This window comes from Beta vulgaris, chromosome 6 (assembly GCF_026745355.1).
Source record: "Beta vulgaris subsp. vulgaris cultivar EL10 chromosome 6, EL10.2, whole genome shotgun sequence".
In the NCBI taxonomy this organism is placed as follows: Eukaryota; Viridiplantae; Streptophyta; class Magnoliopsida; order Caryophyllales; family Amaranthaceae; genus Beta; species Beta vulgaris.
Genome location: NC_079207.1, coordinates 49,744,015 through 49,768,141, shown reverse-complemented (window position 1 = coordinate 49,768,141; position 24,127 = coordinate 49,744,015). Strand labels below are relative to the sequence as shown.

General features: G+C 38.5%; 1 protein-coding gene across 1 annotated transcript in view; it reads right to left on the bottom strand.

Annotated features, from left to right (window-relative positions):
• LOC104896964 (chloride channel protein CLC-c) overlaps positions 1 to 22,497 on the bottom strand; it is a 45,275-nt gene extending 22,778 nt beyond the window's left edge. The window contains exons 1-3 of the mRNA XM_010683759.4: positions 21,208 to 22,497; positions 17,324 to 17,524; positions 16,426 to 16,603 (exon numbers count right to left, since the gene is read on the bottom strand). Coding sequence (XP_010682061.2) covers positions 16,426 to 16,603; positions 17,324 to 17,524; positions 21,208 to 21,422 — 594 coding nt within the window. The 5' untranslated portion in view covers positions 21,423 to 22,497. The remainder of the gene's footprint in view (positions 1 to 16,425; positions 16,604 to 17,323; positions 17,525 to 21,207) is intronic.
• Positions 22,498 to 24,127: the final 1,630 nt, after the last annotated feature.

Sequence of the window (24,127 nt, the reverse complement as noted above, 5' to 3'; positions counted from 1 at the left end):
AATAATATAAAAAATAATATTTAAATATATTACTGCGGTTCTTCTCAGAAACCGCATCAATATCATTAATAAATATTAAAATCAGGTATAAAACATGTGTGTTAAAGTTAGGGTTTATTTTTCTCACTCATCCTCTCAGCAGCCGTTTCCTCTCTCCTCTCTCCTCTCTACTCGCATCCCTCACTCCGCTTCTTCATCTTACCGGTCTTCATCATCGACCGTTCTTCATCGCCGGCTCACCGGCCACTCCTATCTCACTCTGCTTCATCATCTCACCGTTGTTCGTTCTTTATCGTCGCTCGTTCTTCATCGTTCTTCATCGTCGTCTGTTCTTCGTTGTCTCACCGGCCTTCGTCGTCTCACCAGTCTTCATCGTCTCATCGGTCTTCATCGTCTCATCGGTCTTCATAGTCGTCCGGTCTTCATCATCAAAGCGAGGAAGTAAAAAAGAAAAAAGAAGAGAAGAAGGCATCCTTTGAAAACCTTTGCAAGGTCATCAAGGATGTTTTAGGTGACAAAGTTGAGAAAGTCGTGGTGTCTGACAGGATAGTTGATTCTCCTTGCTGTTTAGTGACTGGTGAGTATGGTTGGTCCGCAAATATGGAAAGAATCATGAAAGCCCAGGCACTGTGCGACAGCAGCATACGTGCGTACATGTCTAGCAAGAAGACAATGGAGATTAACCCTGACAATGTTATTATGGAGGAGCTCAGGAAGAGAGCTGAGGCTGATAAGAATGATTCGGTCTTCATTTTGTTTGGATTCGTTTTTTAATGTTATTATTTTTTAATATATTATTGTAAATTATTATCTTCTCCTAATGTTTCCACATTGTATTTCATTTGAGATTCTTGAATAAAAAACCAGAAATAATACTTTTTCTTTTTCTAACGAGCATAGCAAATTATAAAGTAGTTATACAGAGCTTCATTACCTACAAGTTACAGCTACATTACGAGCATTCTGTACTTTTTTTTTTCGGGAAATGACACTAGGTGAAGGTCGTGGCAAGAGTGAAAGGGTTGGTTTAGTTACCTTTATTTTTATTGCATTTTAAGTATTTTTAACATTGAAGATTTTAATTTAAAAAAAACATATTTTTTTTAAAAAAAGTGCACCTATTGTTGCGGGTTTGGCCCAAACCGCAGCAATAGGTGCACTTTTTTAATATTAAAAAAATACATATTGTTACGGTTTTAGCTAGGAACCGCATCAATATGTTCTGATATTGCTGCGGTTTAAAACGGCAGCAATATATTAATTAGCTATTGCTGCCCCCATTAATTGCTGGGCGGCCAAAACCGCCGCAATATGCCACTTAATGACCGCATCAATAATCATTTATTCTACTCGTGTTTAGAACATATGCAATAATTTTTAGAACATACTAAAATTTTTGCCTTCAGAACATATTAAACACTTTTAGGATATATATAATTTTTAGAACAATAACTTATAGAAAATATGCTATGATTTTTAGAAAATGAACACATCTTTTTTATGTAAGAACCTAATCAGCACATATACGTATACATGTTTTAAAATTTAAAGATTATGTACTAAATAATTACAAGTATGTTCTAAAATATTTTAAGTGTGTTCCAAATTATTTCAAGGATATACTAAATTATTTTTAACATGTTCCATCAGAGAAAGTAAGTAATTATCAAATAATTCTGAGAAATTTTGGTGAGTTTTTGGAAATCTACAGTTGATTTTTATTTCTTTTTAATTCTAAAAATGCAGAAATAAAAGATACAATACTATTCATATTTATTTATTCATAAATTTATAAATTAGGAATATCAAAACACTAGTGTGACTATTTAAAACACAACAAGAACAATATAGAACAAAACAAAAAATATTTAAAATATAACAAGAATTATTTAGAACATAAAAGAACTATTTAGAACAAAACAAGGACTATTTGGAACACTAGAACAACTATTTAGAATATATGTTTTACTATATTTGGAGCATAGAAAAATTTCATGGTGAGGAGTGAAAAGCCAACAGATATTTTCACCCTGTGCATTTTATATTTTGCATTTTATAAGACTTTAAAGATGCATGTGATTCATTATTTGCAATGGATGTAATGAGTCCAACTTTTTAAATTTCAACTATTCAATCATGAGAAAACATTGTGAATTTAAATTTGAAAAAACAAATTATATATTAATCGAATTGGACTGGATTCAGACTTAAGAAAAAAGTTACATACTAGATTCGACTAGACTCAAAAAGAGTTTGGAGAAAACATTAAGAACCTAAATCGAAAAAAAAAATATATTATATTATAATTGAACTGGATTGCATTCTGACTCAAGAAAAAAAAGTTTCGGACAGGATTGAAGTGGACTCAAAAAGTTTTGAATCGGATTTGGACTCAAATTCTTGAGTCCAAAGAACTTTGGATTGGATTTGGATTTAGTAAAGTCCTATCTAGCCCAATCCACATAAGAGATTGTTAAAATACTCGACGAAAATGGAAAATTAAATTATAATAAGAGATATATATGGTGTGTAACAACCAAATGAGATAAAAAATATATAAATACCTACAGGCTTGTTTTTAAGCTATTCTAGAGCTAGTGCATCATTGTAGACACATAATCGTGTCTCCTCAATTTAGTACCCGATGATGATACATAGCGTTGTCCTACTTTGTCCAAACTAAAGATGAGCAATCAAAATTCTTGTCCAAAAACCTTCTATTTAACTATACTTAGAAAAACAAATTTCATGATTTAAATCTATTATTCTTGATAACTTTTAGTAAAGATAGGTCAAAACGACTATTTAAGATAAAACTGAACTTCAGAAAAAAGCAGAAATTCACTACATCCAAGATGCGCGTGGCGCGACGTTGTTGCATGATGAGCGACGCTGATGAGCGGCAGGCGACAGAATTGCACGGCGCGACACTGATGCACTAAGCACATCAACCCAACGTGGAGCGTCAACTCCTTTTTTTATGCGCAACTTATGTTTTCAGAATTGTAATCGTATTTTCACAATATATACCTTATTTTCACTTGTATTTTCTGATGTACTTCACATATACTTCAACATATCTAAACATCAAAACCACTAAAAAAACTCTATGAAACACATTTAATCTATTCAAACACATTTAATTTATTCAAACACATTTAACTAAGAACATTAATTTTTCTTCCTTAATTGAATCTTCATTCAAAAACTAACTTTTTCAATGCTAAAGATTGATTTCTCCAATATCCTCCAAGGTTAAACAGGCAAAAGAATATATCATAAAAATTAGTCTTTTGCTTGTTTAGTATACCAACATTGATTAATTTTTAGAATGCATGAACATATCGCTTAGTTATTCATTTGCATAAAACTAGAGCATGAATCATCTTAAGAAAAAGATCAACGGGTGAATTTGATTCATGATCAGATTAGTACCCTCACCCTTGAACCCAATCTTTGATTAATTGACAAATTACGAAGTCATGGTGGGAAAATCTACATTGGATAAGTCTCTAAGATTTTCATACGATTTTCCAATGTCAAATTAGGTTTTGAGCCTTTCTTTTAAGACATGTAGGTGATTTTTTTTCTAAAACAAATTTCAAATCAAAAAACCTTTACAAAAAAGAGGTAGTCAAATCCGCACTCATCCCGCCTAGGCAATGAAAATATGCCTACAATTTGGTGACTTCACTAGAGAAAATTCAAAACTTAATCTTTTATGAGTGGGTGAAACTCGAAAAATGTGATTCATACTATTTTTTATGTCTTTAAATAATATTACTATTTTACATATGCATGGAAATTATTCTAAGCTACTATAAATTATCGTCCTCGCCCTACAAGTACCTGTTGTTGGGGCCACCCCCAAAGAGGTTTGTGCTTTGTCCGTCCAAAAAGATTCATTAGCGATAGTGTTGGATCTTAGTCATAAGGAAACCTACCCAACCATGGCATTACTCTTTTGAACATGACTTGAGAGTAACATGCGTCTTACACATGCCTTCTTTTTAAGCAAAAATATGAAGTGTAAGATTAATGTCTTAGTCATGGACCCCTCTTAAGCCTAACATAAGCATGACCATAGTATCAAACATAGATCTTATCTTTAGGTTGGAATCGCAAACTATTCTTGCTTACTTGAAATTATCTATTGCTTGATCGTTATGTTCAACATGTTTTCCTCTCGTATTCCACTCAAATTATACTAAAATTATCGAAAATGACCAATAATTCATCAAAAATTGAAAAAATGCATCGCTGAATAACATGTGCAATGCTCAACAGTCATGTGCGACATGCACGCCACTTTCCCTACATGCATAGTCAAGTATCAGAGTTGCGCCAAGCGTGCAGAATTTCCATTTTCACAAATTTTTTGGCAGTTTTGGTTCATTGCATTCACTGTCATACATGATCACTTTTAGGCCATCGTTTCCAAAAAGAACTCACCTAATTCAATGATAAGAATTATTCTTTTACATGCATGTCATTTAACATAAAGTCTATCTTTTTTAGTCCAATCTAGATAAGTGGTAATGATAGATTTTTAACTTTTGAGTCATCATGCATCTCACCGATCCCATTTAAACAATTAAACCCTTCCGTCCAAACCTATCTTTTCCAACATATCTATCACATCATATCATATCCTTTCCAAAAAAATACAATCTTTTTAGAATCAATCCTACACCCTTCTATTCTATATTTTGAAATATTAATTTATCATCATCCTATCGTTTTTCAAAATAAATTCTTTTCAAAATCAGTCTTTTTGATCAATATCAAATTAAAAATCATCATCTCCTAATAATAAATTTTTCTTTAAAATAAAAGATAAAAACAAAGAGGCCCTTTTCAAAAAAAAAAAAAAAACGAATTCCAATCATGCTCAAACCAATCAACCTAATCTAAGTCCATTTGCGTTCATCTTAGACCCATGTGCATGAGAGTCCATGCATTCATCTTAAACCCATGTAAGTCTCGCTCATGTCAAATTCTAGGCCCATTTGCATCTTTAATTAAACCCTCATCTAGTCAAGCTCACGTAGGTAACCCCAATCTAAGCCTAATACCAGTCAAGTACTTGTGCTACTCCAAGTCAATTCCCAAAATTAAGCATATAAAGGCACAATCCAAGTCCTAGGTTTAGTCTGCATCTTCATGTAAAACCTAGTCAATTTCGATTTCAAGCCCATGTAGGACCGAGTCCAAAGTCTATTGCCATAAAAACCTAATCCTTGAGTTTAGCAGAGCTACTTTTCCATAATTCTGTAAAGGCACAATCTTGGAATATAGCGAAGCTACTCCTCCCTAGGTCCATAAAGGCACAATCCTTGAGTCTAGCGGACCTAGTCCTCCCTAAGTCTATAAAAGGCACAATCTTGGAGCCTGGCAAAGCTACTCATTCCTAATTCCATAAAAGCATAATCTTTGAGTCTATCGAAGCTAGTCCTTGCTAAGTCCATATGCACTATCTTGGAGTCTATAGAGTCTACTCCTCCCCAAGTACATAAAGGCACAATCATTGAGTCTAGAGAGGCTAGTCCTCCCTAAGTCCATAAAGACACAATCTTGGAGTTTAAAAAGTTAATCCTCCGTAAGTCCATAAAGGATTAATTTTTGAATCTAGGAAAGCTAGTCTTTCATAAGTTCAAAGGTACAAAGATCTACCGAAGCTACTGCTAATTCCTTAAATGCACAATCTTTGAGTTCAGCGAAGCTACTCCTCCAACCTTTGAGTCTAGCGAAGTTACTCTTCCATATTGCCATAAAGGCCTGGTCGTTGAGTGCAGTCTCCTCGCATAATCTGGTATATCCCAAACCCCATATCCTTTTCAAACCATCCATCTCAAATCATTTTTAAAAACATACAAGTGAGGTATATTCGATTTTTATTCATATTAGGCTATGAGGTTACAACTTGGGAACGATGTGTAGAGAGGAAAATAGGCTAGCCCACTACAAGGCTCATCAAATGTACTATCACCTTATCGATAAATCATCTTAAACGTTCTAATCATCATCTATAATGAAAGATAGTACTAAACAACTCAATGTCATCACGACTCAACATCAACTGATGAACTCTCATCTTCAGAAACAAGACAAAGAGCTAAAAATACTAAGATAATGATTGTAACCTCATTTATAAGAGTGCGATCAGATTCCACCATTGCCTCTTCATGAGCAATATGAAAAAAACTTATGGTTCGAAAAACTCGAGAAATTGATCCAACTAATAAATGCACTTGAGAGTCTGGCTAATGGCCATGACATCATTCATCCTGAACTAAAGGAAAAATATTCTGAAAAAAGTAGCATTTGTCACCTCCAAAAATTTCAGGAGTTCAAAGACCAAGACGATCATTAAAGAGCGTTCTCCATCTCTATGGCTCTTAAAGACATGTGCAAACTAAGGATGTATTTGCTTATGTATTTCTCTTAGCTTTTGGGATGCAAATCCATCCAAATGGTTTAGATCATTAAACAATAAAAAGCTAAATGATTGCAATTACACTAATGAAGAGTTTCACAAACAGTATCGCTACAATCTCAACTTCCAATTAACCTTTGTGAATTGCAATTAACTAGGCAAAATTATGTGTTTATCCTCCATGCATGAGTATATTGAATAATAAAGTAAAGATACAATGTATATACTATGTTAATGCTACATGCTTGCTTTTAAGCTAATTTAGAGTGTGTGCATTGATGTAGACACATAATCGTTTCTTCTAGTCTCTACACATGCTTGCTAATTTAGAGTGCATGCATTAATGTAGACGCATAATCGTGCACTCTAGACAACCCTATGTCTAATTCGGTAATCCTGAGGGTCCTTAGTATTTGAATTTCAAGTTATTTCTTTGACGATAATAATAGCAAGTTTTTATGATGTAGATCTTATAATAATTCATGATTCTTGTATATTCTTCTCTTATATCTTTTGTATATTCTAAAAAATATATTCATACATATATATGCTTATTTCTTTCATCATCATTCTTATCTTTATCTTTTCTAATCAAAGACTTAAATAAATGTTCCAACGTTAGAGTCAGATAATTTGAAAAATAAAATTAGGTTCCGAGTAATTTAAGTGTTTAAAGAACATATCACAAAAATTAGTCTTTTGCTTGTTTCATGAACCAACATTGATCAATTTATAGAATGCATGAACATATTCGTTGGTCGTTTATATGCATAAAACTAAAGCATGAATTGTATTAAGCAGAGGCCAACAACGGGATATAATATATTTTGGCGTAGTGGTTATTTATTGGATTCGGTTGCAATGTGACTAGTTAGTTAGTTTACTTGCTAATTACTTTTGTTATTCACAACTAAAATTAGAACATAATAGTTAGTGATGGTGTCTAAGTAGATATTACTAATTGTGCTGAGAGGCTCCAAGTGTTGTAAAGTTGTGTTGTGAACATGAAAGGGTTTTACTAAATGACGCTCTAAATTTTTCTAGTAACGCCCTAAATACACGTATTTATATACTTGCATAATTGCATTTCTTTTCTCTCTCCTCCCCTTGACACATTCCCCAAACACCTCCTCCTCCAATTTCAAGAACTCACTTCCCTCCCCACCACCACCACCATCTTCTTCTCCAATTTCAAAAAATGACTTCCCCGCCACACCACCACCAACACCACCATCTTCTTCTCCATTTTTAAAAACTTCTCATTCAAACCAAACAAAACCACCGATTGAATTTTTTTTTTTAAAAAAAAGGGGGGCTTCCACCAAGGACGCCCCACCACCGGTAGAGGCATCCTTGGCAGGCGCCTCACCCACTGGGCGAGGCGCCTGCCAAGGACGCCTCCACCGGTGGTGGGGAGTCCTTGGTGGATGCCCCCCTTTTTTCTAATTTTTTTTTAAAAGAAAGGCAGACGTCCACCATGGAAGCCCTACCACCGATGGAGGTGTCCATGGCAGACGCCTCACCATGTGATGGAGCGCCTGTCATGGACGTCTGCCTTTTTTAAAAAAAAATATCACTGTAAATGAATAAAATAGAGCAGAGAAGCATGGTGTGGGGGCTTGGCGGTGGTGGTGCGTTGGTGGTAGTGTGTCGATGGTGGTGCGGCAGCGGTGGTGTGTTGTATCAATGCTCAATGGTGATGTGGAAGAAGAGGGGAGGGAAAGTGAATGAAGAAGGGAGAAAATCTAAAAATGAAAAAATACTGTATATTATATGTATTTAGGGCGTTATTAGGAAATCCTAGGGCGTGGTTTAGCAACCCAGATATGAAATGCAGTTGTGATGAGACTCATAAAAACCGGTGTGTAAAAGATGTGGACAAAGATCAAGGTGTACAAGATAAGGCATTCGTAAAGGACAACTAAGCTCTTAAGAAAGTGAAAAGATTTTATTTAGAATCACTCCAAAAAATGAAAAGTTCAACAATTAAGAAAGTGAAAAGATTTTATTTAGAATCACTCCAAAAAATGAAAAGTTCAACAATATTCAAGATTCCCCACGCACCATGCCCTGCTTAATCCAAATTTGGCCACCATTATCCCTTTCTATAAACAAAGTTCTGAAGTGGATTATAAAGTTAATATAAGCTCTTTGAAGTAGTTACTTAGGCTCCCTTTTGTTTAAGTTCATCATCCTCATGCAATTTTTGGCCTCTAAGAAAAACAAGTAGTCTTAAACACATACAAGTATTTTTACAAAAGTGCCTCAGATATATGCTTTGGATGAAGATTGTTGAGACTTGAGAGTTTCTTCTCAACAAGAACATTATTTAGGATTTCTAATGTAGCTGATTATTAGTACATTTGGGGCTTTTTTAAGGAACAAATCATATCCTAGATGTTATATGTGTTCCTAGCAAGCATCCCCAACCTTTGTAAAGGTAACAATTACTTTAATCATCACACGTACAATATGTATTGACAAAGCTTATCTTTTTTTTTTTTTTTTTTTTTTTTTTTTGACATCAGAAAAGCGTACAAATTATAATAAATCAACAGGCCGAAACGAAGTTCTACAGTACGTTGCCAAACCATGTGCCTTGGCAACACCTTGGCGACTTACCTTCTGCAACCTGCACCCTTGAAGAGAAGTACCTAGTTGTTTAATATCGGACAGCAAGTGTTGGATTGTGATAGCACTCGGTCTGGGAGACTTGAGCAGTTGGATGAGCTGCGCAGAGTCGGTGTAGATCATGATACTCTGTAATGATTGAGACGTCGCCCAAGAAAGGGCTAGAAGGCAAGCTTGTACCTCTGTCTGGAGGGCAGAAGTAGCATAGAGGACACGACCTTGGCCAAAGAGGCCGTTTCTATGATTCCTTAGGCCCAGGCTTGGGTACGCAACCCAAGCACAGGCTCCCCGCTGGGTAGCTGCGTGCCAGGAGCCATCAATGACGATGGTGAGCGCTGGGTTACTCACGTGAAGTCGGGCAAGATCGACTAAGAGGAACCCCGGAGGGGTGTCCATATTTCGTGGGTGAGAAGCCCGAGCAGACTTAGTCGCAAAAACTTTGTGTTGATCGAGAGCTAAAGTAACATAAGTATGCAGTCCTGTTAGGGAGGCGCGTTGTTGCCGAAAGACGTGGTTGTTCCTTGTAATCCAAAGAGCCCACATAATTCCCATAAAGCGTGCAAGAGTGGGGCTGTGCATTCCTTCTCTGTCCCGAAAATCTAAGACATGATGAAGGAGCCAATCTCGAAACTCAAGATTAGAGTCCAAGTGAAGAGTAGCACCCCTCATGTAATTGTCCCAAGCCTCGGATGCTAAGGAACACTTCCGAAATATATGGTCCTGTGACTCTTCCTCATATAAGCAGATGGGACAAAGATTAGAAGCCCCCAGTCCTCTGCGAAAGAGGTTATCCCTTGTAGCTAGGCCATTATGCCATAGTTTCCAAAGAAACAGTTTCCATTTCGGCATGATGTTTGAACTCCAAAGAGTGCGGAAAAAAACGCAGCTGAAGTGGAGTGTTCATGCTATAGATTTCGTTTTGCTGACTAAAAAGAAGTGAAACGTAGCCTGATTTGGTAGTGTAGATCCCAGACTTCGTGAGAGGCCAGTAAGGCGCATCTGGGGGCCGCGAATGGACCGGAAGTTCGAGGGCCAGGATTCTACGAGCCGAAGCCGAAGTGAAGAATTTGTGGATTTTGATAGTATTCCACTGAGTATGTGAGGGGCCAATGAAGTCGCGAACACGTAGACGAGTGGCCTGACGCAGAGGGATTTCATCCTTAAGGATCGGCTGGTGGTCCGGGAGCCAGTTATCTTGCAACACTCGGATATGATGACCCGTTCCAACCTTCCAACAGCACAACTTGCGCAAGGTGAAATCAGCATTCTGAAGACCCCTCGCACCCCAGGAACAGGGACGAAGTGCATTCGTCGGACTAATCCGACTGTGAACCCCCTTAATGTTGTACACTCGTGATGCGAGCAGTTGGGGATTGAGCCGAAGCCGCCAAACGCGGCGCATGAGCAAGGCAGTATTAAACGTCCCCACATGTCGGATGCCCAAGCCACCCTGACTTCGAGGCAAGTGGAGGATTTGTTTTTTACGCCAGTGTATACCACTGTTTTGAGCATTAAGCCAAAAGAAGCGGATAAGCATGCTATCGATCTTTGTCGCAATAGAACTAGGGAGGCGGAAGTTGCTGAGGTGGTGCATAACGGAGGAAACCAAAATGGAGTTGATGATGATTAGTTTTGCTGGTTGTGACAAGCTTCTGTGTTGCCAAGAAGAAATCTTCATCGAGATGGTATCTAGCAGAGGCGTGAAATGCTGGACTTTAGCGCCCTGGATGTCCGGCGACACCCCTAGATAGCGGCCGATATTTTCCCGATGATCCATGCGAAGGAGAGTGCTAAGAGCCCGCTTTTGCTCAGGCGCTATATTAGGGCTAAATTTGACAAAAGATTTTTGCAAATTCAACATTTGGCCCGAGATCGAGCAGAAACGATTAATCATATACTGGAGATTAGTACAGGCCGTAGGGGAGGCCCGAAAAAGAACATAGCATCATCAGCAAAGAAAAGATGAGAGATAGTTGGCCCTCCCCCGGCGGACCAAAATACCCTGAAATTTCCGAAGATTCACTGCCAACGAAGTCATACGAGAAAGGATGTCCATGCAAAAGAGAAATAAATATGGTGAAAGAGGATCGCCTTGGCGAAGGCCGCACTGGGGCTTGAAAGGAGCAGAAGCAACTCCATTAATCATAATCCGATATGAGACAGTGGTAACACATTGGTGTATTAATTGTACCCAGTGGTTTGGAAACCCATAGGCCGTAAGCACACGGAACAAAAAAAGCCAGCTAACTCTATCATAAGCTTTGTTCATGTCGAGCTTCATCGCTGCGAGATTGCGGGAGCCCGTCTTTTGCTTGTTAATGACATGGAGCAATTCATGCGAGATGAGATGTTGTCCCCATTTGTCGACCCGGCACAACGCATTTTGGTAATCATCAATTAAAAAAGGCAAAGGGGTTTCATACGATTCACCAAGCATTTGGACGCACATTTATAAATAACGTTGCATAAACTGATAGGGCGAAGGTGAGATACCTCCTCTGGTGAAGCGATTTTAGGAATGAGAATCAGGAGAGACTGGTTCCACTCTTTGAGAAGAAAACCCGAGACTAAAAACCGATTGACTGCTTCCAGGACCAACGTACCAACAGTTGGCCATTGCGTTTTAAAAAACTCCGTAGGGACACCGTCGAGACCTGGCGACTTATGACTCGGGAGCTCAAATAGAGCTGTCTGAATTTCCGTCATAGAAAAGGGGGCCAACAGGGCAGCCTTATCGGGTTGCGAGAGAACAGGGAGATCCAGTTCGCGAAGAACCAAGTCAATTGCTTCCGTCGAATCCCCTGGTCCCCCAACAGCCGCCTCAGGTCTTGTGTAGAGCTCTTTGAAAGAGGTAAGCAGAAGCGTGGTAATATCCGCTGGCTTGGTGACCCAAAGGTCGTTGCCATCTCGTAACATATAAATTTTGTTATGAGATCTACGGTGCTTTAGACGCTGAAAGAGAACAGACGAAGGAACATCTCCCAACTTGATGTGATTTTCGCGGAGACGCTGCTGCCAATAAGAGAAAGCTAGTGAGGCCTCCGTCATTAGTTCCGTGCGTGTGTTCTCCAAGTGGTTACCTTGAGGGAGAGACATCACTTCCCGACCCTCGAAATCCAAGGTATTGATAATATTCTTCCAGTTGATGCCCCAAAAAAGGCGTCTATCAAGGCACCAAGTTTTCAAAACGCTTCCTAACCAAATCCAATTTTCGAGAGAGAGAATACAAAGGGGAGCCTAAAATAAAAAGCCGCCAGACCTGTTGAACGATTAACACGACTTCGGATTGATGAAGGCACCAAGCCTCGATCTGATAGGGGCGATGGGCCGAGACTTGGAGAGGAGAAGTTTCAAGAAGGATAGGAGCGTGATCTGAAGTAGTAATGGGCAGATGCCGCACAATGGAGGAGGGAAACTGGTCCATCCACGAGGACGTGGCGTAAGCCCTATCAAGGCGTTCAAGGATGAGATCCCCTCCCTGTTGTTTATTGGACCAAGTAAAGCGAGGCCCATGAAAGGGAATATCCTGAAGTGAAAGGCCATGTTTCCAGGCCATGAACTCGTCCCAACCCCGAATAGAAGTTGAGCCGCCCAGTTTATCGGTGTAATATTCCACCTGATTAATGTCTCCAATTATCAAATAGTTGGAATAAGGGCTTAAGAGAGTGTAAAGTTCATCCCAAAGCTGCGGACAAGATGATGACGCGATTCGCCGTACAAACAAAAGATACCACAAACTGCCATTACTAGTAGATACGTTACAAAAACATAGTTCCTAGTGCTACTGAGAACAACTACATCGAAAGGGGCCCAAAAAAAACAACCAAGCCGCCCCTCGAACCATCCGCATCCACCCCAAAAACTGACTTAGGACTAGTACTACGTAATACATTTTCAGCAATATCTACAGATGTCTTAGTTTCCTGAAGAAAAAGGAACGTAGGCTGGAAAGTCGCCACTAGCCACCGGAGATGGGGAATGTAGGGTTGTTGCTGGCTAGTAGACCCCTACAATTCCATGAGATTATATTCATGGCTGGGTTGGTGGCTGATCTGGGCCAACCACAGCCCTCGAACCATTAGTAGAATTCTTTGAGTGCAGCAGGGGAGTCGAAGTTATGTCTGCTGTTGCGGCGGGTGGCCTGAGCACTGCAATCGACGGAGAGGGTTCCTCTATGGTGAGTTTGCTGCGTTTCGGAGACCATCGTTCTGCTGACACTGGTGGAGAGGCTCGTGCTGCGCGTTTCTGTGGAGCCCTTGAAGTAATGCAATCCTCTACCTCTACCCCGAGGAGGGTCGCCATGTCCGCATCTGAGATAGCTTTTGAGGAGAAGGCTCGCTTTTTATCCCTATGCCAAAGGTTGAAACCCCCTTTTGCATCCCAATCCTCCAACCGACGTCTTTTCCTCACGAGAAGAGTTTGGGCTACGTCCGTCCCTGAAAGGAAAAAACTTGCAAGAGACTGCGCACGACCAATCACTGGATCCCGGCGTGATTTCCCTTGAAAAGCGCGTGAAGGAGTAGGTTGCACTAGACCTGCAGAAGATGGCTGGACAGGAGTGTTCCGGGCCGTCGAGGAACTCATCTCCTCCCAATCCAGAGGGGAGGTGGGAGAGTACTGACCCGTCTCTATATTCAGACCTGGCCCCTGGTGTACCTCGCCATCGTGGTGTGAGCTCAAAGCAGGATTAAAGGGATCTGCAAATAGTGGAGGAGAGATTCGAAAACGACTATTAATTAAAGCAGAAATACGTTGGAGTTCAGGAGGCTCCCTTTCTGTAGTTGGGCTTGCTCTCGGAGTCGGGTCCAGACGCATCCAGTCACTAGGCCCGGCCTCATCGGGTGCCGGTGGGGCCCGCATCTGCCAGCCCTGTTGGACTACATCTTCAAGCAAACCTGAGTCTGACCGGGCCTGGCTCTGAGGAAGAGGTCCAAGAGACATTCGTAACTGTGTATCAGGTTCATGGGACGCAGGAAACGCCCGACCCAAACACCTAGCAGTAGCGTTGCGAAAAGAACGTTGAGCCCACGCACCTAAGCCCCAGGAAGTACCCGTAGGACGCACCTGTCGAACCCTGGTTTCCTCATCCCCTGGAAAGAGGCCTGCCTGGAGATCTTGGGGTTCGTCAGAAGAAAAGACGGCCTCACCGGCCTGACTGAACACAGCGCTCGGGGGAGGCAAAGTGTCGTCTGCCGAAGGATGGAGGCCAAAAGAAGCCTGCCGAGGTAGATCAGGCGCATATCTAGAGCCTGGAGTGGGTGAGAGGTTAAACCGCTCTCTCAGCTGGGAAGGAGATAAGTTACACATAGAGGAATTCGAGAAGTCCGGCGGGGGATTAGTGTGTAGCTGAGAATTATCGGCTGAGTATCCAGAGAAGGCCCGTGTAGGTAGATGCGGTGATGCTTCATGAAATTCTTCTGGGGAATCATTTTCAGCATGATTAGGGGAAAGTGGGTTATGGAAAAACCGGTAGGGGTCATGATTAGCATCAAACCGATATGGGAGTATATGGTTTAGATTAACCCTTGGATTCCGATATATAAACCTGTCGAATAAACCACGAATCATGTTAGTATAAAGAGGAATACCTTCGCCATTACGTAGAACGGTCATTCCATCCTCTTCAAAGGCTCGTACTCGTCGTTGGAGAATACGGTTGGCGTCATAGGCAGATAGGTTACATCTCCCAGTATTGTGGCCAACACAACCGCACTCTTTACAAAATTTGTAGATCCCCTCATAACGAAAATAGGCCCAAGAAACTGTATTGTCTTCGAGCGGCAAATAACATCCTGGGATTAAGGGTTGAGTAAGATCCATAGATACCAAGGCACGAAGGTAAGGCTGGAGAGGAAGGCTCGCGCCATAGTGATCGAGCTTCTCCACATAGCCAACATGATTAAGAAGTCTGGTGGTCCAATCAGGAGTCAAGTATACCCAAGGTAAGTCATAAATTCTGACCCAGATCTGTGCTGTAGAAAAACTGATGCTGGTTGGGGTTTGAAACGGATTACACGGACGAAAAGTGAGGGGTTTGCCATCCATAAACGTGGTATGTAAGTGGAGTAAAGCCTCGCGGTCCAGCAGATCTTGACATTCAAAGATAAAGTACGGACCCGTACGATAGACTTGAATAGGTCCACGTGTTTCCCAATGATTATTGACAATATTGGAAACAAAACTCGAGGTAGGTGGGGAATTATCAAAAAAGACACCCACAACAGCATGGGCCCAGTTGATAGATGGTAATGGGGGATTAGTTGGAGGAGGGAAGATTAAAATACCCATACGCTGAGGATAATGTCTTGGTGGGCGAAAGTTAGATTCGGACGAATTTGATGAGTGAAGGTTGTTGGATGATGCCATAAGAAAAGGATTCTCGGACAAGAAGGATTATACGGAGGAACAGAAATAAATGCTGATGAAGATAAGTGGGGGACAAATCCTGCAATAGGAATATATAATTACGCGTACCTGCTACAAGGAAGATAATGAATCAGCATAAGAGGTTTGCATGAAGAACATCTGTCACTTCAGGGAGAAGAGATTGCATGTCTGAAGGGAAAGGCGGCCGAAAAGGAAGAATTTTTCCTTAGGTTGGAGGCGCCTTGGGAGATGTGATAGGAATCCCTTTGCTTAGGGTTTTCTTTCTCTCTCTAGAGAGTTTAGAAAAGTAAGGTGATAGACAGATTTTTGATACTAGAATAATGTTACAACGACAAAGCTTATCTTGATGGAAGAATGTTGTATCTTTGTTAGACGGTTTTATTATTATTATTATTATTATTATTATTATTATTATTATTATTATTATTATTATTATTATTATTATTATTATTATTATTATTAATATTATTATTATTATTATTATTATTATTATTATTATTATTTTCAAAAAGAGTTGTTTGAGGTTCTTGGTTATTGACAAGATCATAAAAAGGGAATATAAGAGAGTGAAATTAGAAGAATGAATAAATAATTGGTGAATAGAGAGAAGGAAGAGTGTTTATGTTATTTCTTCCTTTAGCATTACAACAAAGCTAAGAAGCTATAATAGTTTAGCTAACCAATTAGAATCAAAGTTACAAACCAATCCTTACTAATAATTAACTTTACCTTTTCGGAGAACCATGTGTCAGCATACGAGCCAACAACTAGTTATAGTAAAAACAAATTTGAAAGGTTTCATATACATGTATTCATAAGATCAAACAAAAAGTAAAAAAACTAGTCAACGATTTAACATTAATTCTAAGTTCATGGACTCATATTCTCATCCATACAACAAAGTTGCTCATAAATAGACATGATAAAGAAAACACACCAGTTAATAGTGATAAGGTTTTACCATGACTTACCTTTACAAAAAGGGTACTTGGAGCTAAAATAGAATGAGCATCTACACCGTTAAGATAGGCTTTGACCTCAGGAATTCCAGAACCCGCGGCTGCTGGGGCTATGTACGCACAAAGTGCTGCCGTAACAGTTGCCAAAAGCAGGTTGCACCCAGCAAAGTAAGTAAATCCGTTAACATATCTGCACTAAAATAAGAATTATATAAATCACAAGTTCTATGTTAATTGATTTATGGTACTACTTAGTAAACTTTTCAACATATTTGCAAACAATTAATTTATTGGGGTAAAAGACTAAAATTATCTTAACTTCCTAGTAGAAACAACTGCAAAAATATCATTTTCTCTAGCTTCCTCTTAATCTTTTCTCACTTATACTTCACTTCGAACCAAATGGATCGTGTATTATTTGGCGATTACTATATTAATAAAGTACTCCCTCCGTCCTTTATTAATTTACCCCTTTTGACTTTTCACATTTATTGATGTAAAACTTTGAGTAATAATATCTCTAATTATGTATTTGTAAAAATTATAAAAATTTATTATTCCAAAACTACATATTGAGACGAATCAAACAATATCACACATGATCATATTTTCCTTACATATAAAGTACAAATAACGGTCAAAGTAATAAAGATGAATAGTGTTATAAGTTAATAAAGGACGGAGGTAGTAGTTGTTAAAAAGATTTTTGGATGAGTTTAAATTTTAAAGTTAAATGTAATATTATGGTGCCTCCACAAAATTAAAAAAGTTGAAAGATTAACATTTCACTATTTCAGTGTGAGACATAGAAGCCAAAAGCATTAGGTAATTCTAATTCCTTCTTTTGGCAAGTTAAATATTAAGAACATTCAAGTGGAAGAATTTGCTTTAGTCTTTGAGGGAGGCTTACTTCTCTTGACGTACATAATTGATGGTTTGGAGAAATTTAAAGCCAGCAATATTCTCAACACCGATGTTGTTGCAGAATCCAATAAGCCCTGTGCACAGCCCAATCAGAAGTGCCATCGTCCATTTGAAAAATATATACTGAAAAATCTCAAAATTCTTCATTGATCTCCAATCTTCTTTAAGTAGTTCATTTTCCATAATCCTGCAGAAAGTAATACACTAAAGTCAGAATACTTAGAGACTGGGATATAGAGGTACTTAAGTGGATTGAGTATTTTATGTTGGATTGCAAAAAAATCTCAAACAACAAAGAAACAAAACATCTACCATTACCAATACAGTTGTAGCAATAAAGTAGAATCATACTAGCACCTAATCAGTAATCTTATAATAAGATGGAGCTTTCTAACAATGTCTCCACAAGCTTTCAACATCATTCCCCCTTTACTATAGCATTAGGCAACCTTTCGCTAACATAGAAAATTATTTCGTATGAAGGTGGTTTTTCTTTGTAGATTTATTTTAGGAATTGCAAGAGGTGTTTGGTTAACGTTCATCATGACAAGTTTAATTTACCTCATAGTAAACAAGGCCTTGTACTCAACATCATTCAAAAACAAAACTTTCAAGACACGCAAAACAAAAGCTTAAAGAACGATAATAATAGAGAACACATTTAAGGCTACATGTAAGAATTACAACTTCTTTTCCAGCGTCAGTTACCGACTACACAAATCATGACACACAAATAAAAAGAACGTTAATAATAGTACTGAAATGAAGCATCTAATTTTAAGTATTACTTATTATTTTGAAATTGCATGAAAGATCTATGTATGCATAGAAACATGTGAATTATGGTATGTAACTATCGTTATTTGCTCTTAAAAGCAAGCAAATGAACATAATGTAGATATTTGTTCCACTTATCTTTCCAAGGCCAAAGTTTACATTATTAAGAGCTTGTTTGGTAAAATTTCAAATGCGTAGGAAATTAGAATTCCAATGAAGTAAATATATGTATTGTTGTTTGGTTGACAAAAATATGGGAAGTATAACAACTAACCTAAGCGTCCCTAGGTAAGTGAAAATTCCCATGGAAAATAGAATTTCTCGTGTTCAACCAAACAAAAAAAATGTACTTCCTAGTAAATAAAATTTCATGGATAATGCAAATTCATGGGAAGTTATACTTCCTAACTTTAACTAAACAAGCCCTAAAGGTATTTGCCTGGTTGTTGATACATTTTTTGAGAAACCAATTACCTTCCAAATTAGCTAAAGAATATGGCTATGCGGCAGCTATTATGTTTAACCATTTGGCATTACAATTGTCCACCCCATATGAAAATTGAATTCCCAAATGGTCTTGTTTGTGTTATGAGGGGTCAAGTAGAGAAAAAATGCTTCTCAGACCAAAGAAAGGGAGTATTCAAGGAATAATCCACACACACATTGTGATAGTATGCTTGAAGGGAAATATTTAGAAGTTCGAAAAATCAAAGAGGCTATGTCTTACTTTGTAAATAACATAAAAGAAATTACTAAAAGAATTCTTAACTTCAACGTGATTTCAGTATAAACTAGTGAGTGTCCCGGGTGATGCTTCGGATTATTTCTTTTCGTAATTTTTTGTCTTGTGAGGAAAAAATTGACGTCATAATTTGAAGAATACAAGAAAATGGAGTAAGAGTTTATGTCTACAATGTCTACTATCATTACCATTAATGTGTTAGGTATCCAACTATTTGTGTAGTTTTTTAATGAGATATAATTACAATACCTTATTATATTTTATTTTGAAATATTAAACAATGATGTTAAGTTGGATCAATGGTTAAGCTTTCACTTTCTGTTATAAAGGTCACGTGTTCGATACCTTCTAACCACATGACATATATTTTTTTAGTTGAGGGGTTTGACCTGAAAATAGAGTATTTGCATTAGAACCTTAGAGGAGAGTGCCACAGCCTTTTAATATATTAGTATAGATAGATTAGCTCAAATTTGGTATCTTCCTTGGGCTGCATTGGCAGATCTAGGGGGCCTACTCGGGTCCTGGCCCTCCCAATTAGGGATGGCAGTGGGGAGGGTCAAGTAGGAGACCCGCCCCATCCCCGCCTAAGTGGGGCGGGGATGGGTCTAGGTTTGGTGGGGATGGGGCGGGGATGGGGATCAAAATCCTACTCGCAATGGGTGGTGGAGCGGGTATGGATTTTATGATATCCCCGCCCCATCCCCGCCCCACCACCGCCAGCCCCACATATATATGATTAAAATTCTACTTATATACTTATATTATTAATAATTTTATCTTGCAAAATATAAATATGTGGTTTGACGCAGGTACGAAGTGGGTGCGGATACCCATGAGGGTGGTGGTGTGGGGATGAAGTGGGTACGATACGGGTATGAAGCGGGTGTGGGTACCCATGCGGGTGGTGGGGTGGGGATGGGTATAAATAAATACCTGGTGGGGCGGGGATGGGTCTGGAATTTTCCCCCGCAATGGGTGGTGGGGCGGGGACGGGGATTGAAATTTTATGCGGGTGCGGGTGTGGAGGTACCATCCTCCGCACCCACCCCGCCCAATTGCCATCCCTACTCCCAATGAGCCAAATATTGTATACTCAATCCCCCCGTTCCATATTTTCGACCATCATTTTATTTGTTTTTTGGAATTTGTTTTTTTCTATTGAACCCAAGGGTTGAATTAATCGTTTATTTAATATTCTTTCACCCATTATTCTATATTCTCTCTCCTAAAAGTTATTATTATGTTTTATTATTTCAAGTCAAGTTATCTTAATTCCCGTTAAAAAAAATGAGAAACAAGCACTATAGTATGTATTGTAGAAAGTAAACACAGTGGTTTTTGTTATGGACGCACGAGAACATTGATTATAGAGGGTCGCTAGTTCTAACCCCTCCACGCACTATTTTATAAAATTTTCCATTATTTTCGTTATGTATTTGGTTGCCTTGGCTTAAATCCTACCTTCCATTTCTTTTGTTAGCTCTTAGATGATGGCTCTTCAATTTGTTGCTCTTCAATTATCATTGACAATAATTTTATATAGCTTAATAGCTTGATGTAATGTATATATCCTACATTGATTTTTTCTTGGGCCCCTTTTCGGGAACTCTTGGTAAGAATAATTTTTCCTCTACACTACCCTCGCACAGGGTCACTGACCTATAGAGCAAACAAGCCCCAGCCCACCCCCCATTGAAATTTGTTTCCACCAAAATTTGAACATTGGTCTCTCATATGGGAAGATAAGAAGCCATATCATTGAACCCAAGGATCTTAGTTAAGTCAAAATACATTGGTCTATTAGGTTCGAACAATAATTTAAGATACAAAGAGAAACGAGTAAGGAGTCAATATCACATAGATTGAGTGAACTAAAAATTTTCATTCTACATAACAAGTGATTTATTATACTAGTAATACTAACTACAATAATGCTATATTGAGTTATTTGTGGATGCAGGTAGTAAAATTAAAGAGATATTATTAAAAAAAATTCGTAAATCTTTAGATATAAATATTACTCTCTTATTGTTATTGTTGCTACAAAAACAAAATTTTCTACATTGTTATTGTGAAAGAAACTCTAACCAACTATTACCCATATGCCTTAAATTATCATTACTTACACACGTAAACTAGCTTAGCAAATCCTCACTTTGTATGAGCTTCATAACTTATTCTTAAATGATAAATTAACTTGTGACTCTCATATGAACCAAAAATCACATACAAAAACATAAATTAGAAGCCAAAAGAAAAAAAACTAAACAAATGTCTGTAATGTTCTTTATGCATAACAAACAAAACGACATTCCAAATTTTATTAAGAAAAAGATGAGAGATAATACTCGTAATCGAGACTTTCAATGGGAGAAACATTAGCGCCAACAATGGCGAGTTGAGAGGTCTGATTGGTCCTTTTCCTGAGAAGTGGTTGCTTAAACTCATCATCTGATCCATAGCGTGATAATGTTGTAATCACCTCGGTATTCGTTCCATACTCAAACGACCTCGTTCTTTCAACCTTTATGTCCAAATTCTCTTCTTCCCTTCCCTCCTCCATTCTTTTTTCTTCTTTATCTCTCCCTCCTTAAAATGAAAACTATATCAGAAAACCTCTATATATGTTTTTTGTTATTATCGAATGAAAATGGTAAGAAATATTTCAGAATATTTTTTTTAATGATGGAGATTAAAAAAAGGTTTACATTTGATTCTTTTTCTTTTTGGATATTGTGAAATGAAAAAAAAGAATAAATGAGAATGGGAATGCAATTAAGAGGAGGAAGTGTGATTGTTATTCTTTTTATGGAAATAAATTTGTGTAGGTGTGAGGCCTCCATGGAAAAAGCGAGGGAATTTAGGGGATCTTTTCCAAAAAAAGCAGAGGATGTGAGAGTGGAGAAGGAATCAGAATTATGTGCTTTACGTCTCTTTTATCTGTTTTTCTTTGATTGTTTTGTTTTGACTCAAATTTAATTTTTTATATTTCTTGTTTTGGGTTTGTTAAAAAAAAAGTAACATAAAGAGTTCAACTTTTTTTTTAGGGGGCATAAAGAGTTCAAATATTTAACGAATAGTTGGCTAGTAAAAAGGGTGCGTTAGAAGACCAAAGTATCCTTTCCTTTTTTTTTTTTTTTGTTGTGGTTCATCAAAAGTAATGTGGTTGGCAATATTAGAATACATATGTATGTGCAACATTTGATGGGTGGATATTAGTAAAGTGTTGTGTATTCTTTAGGACTTTGCTAAACGACGCCCTAAATTTTCCTATTAACGCCCTAAATACAGTATTTTATACTGTATTTTTATACTTTGTATTTTTTTTCTCCCTTCTCCCCTTAACCCCTCCTCACATGGTAGTGATGATTTTTTTTACCCTCCCTCACCACTCCCTCCACCTTGCCACACCACCACCACCAACACCACCTTACCCCTATCAGACCACTAGCAGCAGCACCACCTCATCCCCGACAAACACCACCTTCTTCTCTCTACCTTCTCTCTGTTTTTTCTCCCTTTTTTCTGAATTTTTTTTTAAAAAAAAAGGGGAGGCGTCCACCAAGGACGCCCCACCACCGGTGGCGGCGTCCTTGGCAGGCGCTCCACCACATGGTGAGGCGCCTGCCAAGGACGCCGCCACCGGTGGTGGGGCGTCCTTGGTGGACGCCTCCCCTTTTTAAAAAAAAAATTCAAAAAAATAAGGGGGATCCCACCAAGGATGCCCCACCACCGGTGGAGGCGTCCTTGGCAGGTGCCTCACCATGTGGTGGAGCACCTGCCAAGGACGCCTCCACCCGTGGTGGGGCGTCCTTGGTGGACGCCTCCCTTTTTCAAAAAAAAAAAAAAAATTCAGATTTTTCAGAAAAATGGACATGAGTGATGAGTGTTACTGAGATTTGTTGCTTTGGTGTTGCCGGAATTTCGAAGAGGTGTCGCCGGAATTTCGAAGAGAGTGGAGAGAGAGTGAGGGAGGGTCAAGAGGGTGAAAGAGAGTGGGAAAGTATTGATGATAGTGAAGGAGAGTGGAAGTGGGAGAGTGGGAGAGTGGGAGAGTGGGAGAGTGGGAGTATAATAATACACAAATACAAATCTATGTATTTATACATGGCGTTAGTACGAAATTTTAGGCCGATGTTTAGCAAATGAGATTCTTTATGTAAGGTTGTGCAACATTTGTTAATGGTTGTGCATTTTTTTTGTCAGGTGGTGTAGCAAGGTCACTTTGATTGCGCATCAAAGTCATTATAGGTATACAACAAACTCAGATTGGTTGTGAAGTAAAGTCCATTTGGTTGTGAAGCAAAGTCAGATTGGTTGTTCAACAAAAGCATTTTGGTTGTGCACAAAGGTAAATGTGCACCAAACTCAAATTAGTTGTGTAGCAAACTTAGTTCGGCTGTGCATCAAGGTCACCATGGTTGTGCAACAAGCTCATATTGGTTGTGCACGAAGATGACTATGTTGTGCACTAGGATCAGATTAGTTGAGCAGCAAGGTTGATTTGGTTGTGTATCAAGGTCACTATGATTGTGCGGCAACAAACATATTAATTGCGCATCAAGGACATTTGAAAATTATAATTGCCAGAAAACAAGATAGGACAAGACAATATACATGTTGTTCACCACCAACTAGTTTGGTATTTAGCCTTTTTCTAACCTAAATTTGATCGATCAACACCTTCTAAGTAGCTTGGGACATACGTATATAGGGTCATGAGAGGTATATGCCCCACAAAAAAATTTTAGGCAAGTCGAGCATTCTAGGTGAGACTCTTCGCGTGATGACTTGGATGTTGGTTTCGGATCCAGGGTTTGAGTCCTTACACCAACTAATTCACTTTTTAGTCTATATATCTTATTCTTTTCTAGCAACTTTCATGGACTTGTTTTTATTTGTTTTTTTTTATTTGTCCCTTTTTTTTTTACCTCTTCCTCTTATAAAAATGTTGGTTTTCTTCTCTTAGGTAAAGGAATTCCCATACCGAGTCCTAATTAACCATAATTATGCTTTAACTAATTAACCATAATTATTCCCTAACTAAGTAACCATCTTCTTCACCTACCTCTTTAGGATTCTTGACTCATTCTCGATCAAAATGAGTCTGATTCAAATGCTATGTGGTGGTGTCAGCATGCCCGGACTGGTCACACCAGACCTGCATTTCGGAGAGAGAGATAGAGAGAGAGAGCACCGCCACAACACGAGCATGATGACACGAGCAAGAAAGAGAAATTGAAACAAGGGAAGTAGTAGACTCCCTCC